This window comes from Palaemon carinicauda, unplaced genomic scaffold (genome assembly GCF_036898095.1).
Source record: "Palaemon carinicauda isolate YSFRI2023 unplaced genomic scaffold, ASM3689809v2 scaffold467, whole genome shotgun sequence".
NCBI lineage: Eukaryota > Metazoa > Arthropoda > Malacostraca > Decapoda > Palaemonidae > Palaemon > Palaemon carinicauda.
Genome location: NW_027171725.1, coordinates 24,954 through 27,764, shown reverse-complemented (window position 1 = coordinate 27,764; position 2,811 = coordinate 24,954). Strand labels below are relative to the sequence as shown.

General features: G+C 42.6%; 1 protein-coding gene across 1 annotated transcript; it reads right to left on the bottom strand.

Annotated features, from left to right (window-relative positions):
* Positions 1–269: 269 nt before the first annotated feature.
* Positions 270–2,296, bottom strand: LOC137636954 (uncharacterized). The gene is made up of 2 exons (XM_068369278.1): positions 1,188–2,296; positions 270–897 (listed from the first exon to the last, which is right to left on the bottom strand). Exons 1-2 carry the CDS (start codon positions 2,294–2,296, stop codon positions 270–272), a joined length of 1,737 nt encoding a protein of 578 aa, XP_068225379.1.
* Positions 2,297–2,811: the final 515 nt, after the last annotated feature.

Below are 2,811 nucleotides of genomic sequence, written 5' to 3'. Positions count from 1 at the left end.
CAGGATGTGTGACCCTTGCTGTGTGTCTTTTTCCTAATACTTTATTGAACTAGGCCCAGATCTTTCGGATAGGAGTGAAACCGTTGACTTGTGAGCACCAGTCAAGCCATTTTTCTTTTTTAACCTCATTTGCCACCTCTGTAGCATGCCTAGCAACACTGATGAGGGTCTGGTATAGAGCTTCAGTGTTATTTCTTCTAAATAGTTTTCTGATTCTATTTAGCCGCTTGTTCATGGCCTTAATCCTAGGATTATAGTACCATGAGTCCTTATGATCTTTCGACAAAGGACTTTTTCTTTGGCATGGAAGATGCTGCAGCTTCATTTAGTTGATTGTTAGGGGAAAGAAGGATATTATCAGAGTCCTCAGGAGGACCAACAGAATATCTTTCAGCCCATGTAGTCATGTGCTGTTCAAAGAGCTCCCAATGAGCAAAATCCGGATTCCATCTCCTAGGGGGAGGAGGAGGATCAGGCAATTTCTCTAATCTAAAAGAAGAGACAGTGCCATAGTAATCACTCGTTAATATAGGATGTAGGTCCCAAGTGGAACCATGTCTAAGGTTTTGGGAAACGAATGTTAAATCCAAACGTCCTCCTGCAATATGAGTAGGGATATCATCATTGTTAAGGAGTTTCACCCCTGGAAATTCCTCAAGTAGAGAATGTAGATGATCCCCAGTCGAATTAGTAAGGGAGGGTGACTTAAGGAAAGGATGGTGAGCATTAAAATCTCCAGATATAATGGTATCCTGCGTCTCAGCAGCCGCAAAGAGGAGATTAGCATCAAGTACACTTGCAGGAGGTCTGTATATGTTGTGTATTGTAAGTGTAGTGTTTAATAGTGTAATTTGTATACTAAGTGTGTTGGCATCATGGCAATTTATGTCGGCAATTCTGTTAGAAGGAATAGTGTTTTTGACTAATGTTTAACAAGCCACGGCATGTGTCTGTCTAGTGTTGTCTAGAAACTTTGTAATTAGCAAAATTGAATTTGTTATTTTCTCTTAGTAGTGTTTCCTGCAGGAGTATGATGTCTGGTCTCTGTATAGCCACCTGGGACTGCAGGAGGGCATACTTTGTTCTAATTCCCAAAATGTTCCATGATAAAACATTGATATTATTGCTCTCCTGTGATAGAGGGGAAGGAGGTAGACTCAGATCACTGTCGGAGTCTTCGAATTTACCTTAAGAGGGCCTGAGATAATGTATCACACACAAACCTGATGGCCATTTTTAAATTCTCCTCAAGGACCAGCCCAGGGAAGAATTTCTCAATTAAGGTAATGATTGCTGTTTCTAATATATGGGGTTGGAGTAGGAAACCTATTATAGGATTGGATAGGAAGGAATGTGTGGTTGATTGGGAGGGATTTTGTTGGGAAAGAGAAGGAAAGTGGGTGTAGGAAAAGGAGCTAGGAGCTTGAGGAATGGGGGCATTGGATGTTGAAGGTTGGGGGGAGTGGGTTATTTCTGAAGGGGTGAAGGAATGTTGACTGGGAGGGGGGTTGGATTGCGGTTTTGGTTGTGGGTGGAGGTTAGGTCTAGAGACCCTAGGAGATCTAGGTTCCCTTTGAGGCCTAGGGGGGGGGGTGACAGGAGCTTCGGAAGGGGTAGGAGTTGGATGGGATGATGGGTTTGTGTGCTGTGCAGTAGATTGAGGCACAGCAGACCTTTGAGTGCCTTTTAAGATGTCACAGTAGGAGGAACCAGATTGGGAGATAGGCTTAGAGTAATTAGTAACCTGGTTTTGCCTTGGACCAGGCTGTTGTTGTGCTGGTTTATTTATTTGAGAACCAGCTGCATTAGAATTTGAAGGAGTTTGATTCCTTCTAGCATACTCCCTTTTCAATCTTTCTGTGCATCTTTTGTTCCATGAATGATGACTCTGTCGACATTGAGGGCATTTAGCAGTAGTAGGCTCATCAGCCTTGTATTTCGTCAAGCAAATGGCAGTGTCATGCCTCTTGGAGCAGATGCCACAGATGGGGTATGTTGCTTTATAGTTATTTTGATGGTGCCCGTATCTTTGGCACCTGTGGCAACGAAGCAGGGGAGGCATATAGTCCTCCACTCTAAATCTCCCCCAGATTCCCAAGTCCACAAACTCTGGGGGAGGACCTTCAAATGTACATTTTACCTTGTTTGAGACACCCCCATCCTTGGGGATGCATCTCTCGGCTTTAACAATAGTTGGATATTCCTCCAGTCTAGAGACATTGTACTTATAAGAATATCCACATACAATGAATATCCTTCTAAGTTTAGAGGGATCAAGTTTTATGAGATTGGGCATGGTACTGAGTGTGTTTAAAGCATCCAAATCCCGAGGTAACAAAATCATGTCACCCTCAAGATTTGGCCTAACTGATATGTTAATACCGGGATATCTTTTTTCTAAATTGATTACCTGATCATAGGCATTATTTTGATGAGAGTTAGGAATTTTAAATTTAGGAAATTTGGTATCTGCTTAGACTTGAACAGGGGCAGGTGCATTTGAAGATGAGGGTACAGGTGCATGTACTTTCGACTTCTTACCTTTTCGTCTTTTTTGAACATTAGTGAAACCGGAAGAGTCAGAGTCTGCATCGTCTTCTTCTTGGGTAGGCCTAGGGTTTTGAATTTCCTTAGACCTTGTTGAGTTAAGGTTTGAGATAGGGTTATCCTGTTCGTCTTCAGAGGACATAACTAATTGGACATTTTCAGGATCACTTGATGTAGCTTGCTGATTTGCCTTTTTAGCAACTTGTTGGTTTGGAGGAGGAGAGGAGGGAGCCCCTCTCTTACGTTGAACATGAAAGGGCAGTT

Coding starts and splice junctions, on each gene's coding strand:
- LOC137636954 (XM_068369278.1), bottom strand. CDS start 2,296: ATGCCCAATCTCATAAAACTTGATCCCTCTAAACTTAGAAGGATATTC. Junction 898..1,187: donor TTATCTCAGGCCCTCTTAAG/GTAAATTCGAAG, acceptor TCCTTCTAACAG/AATTGCCGACATAAATTGCC.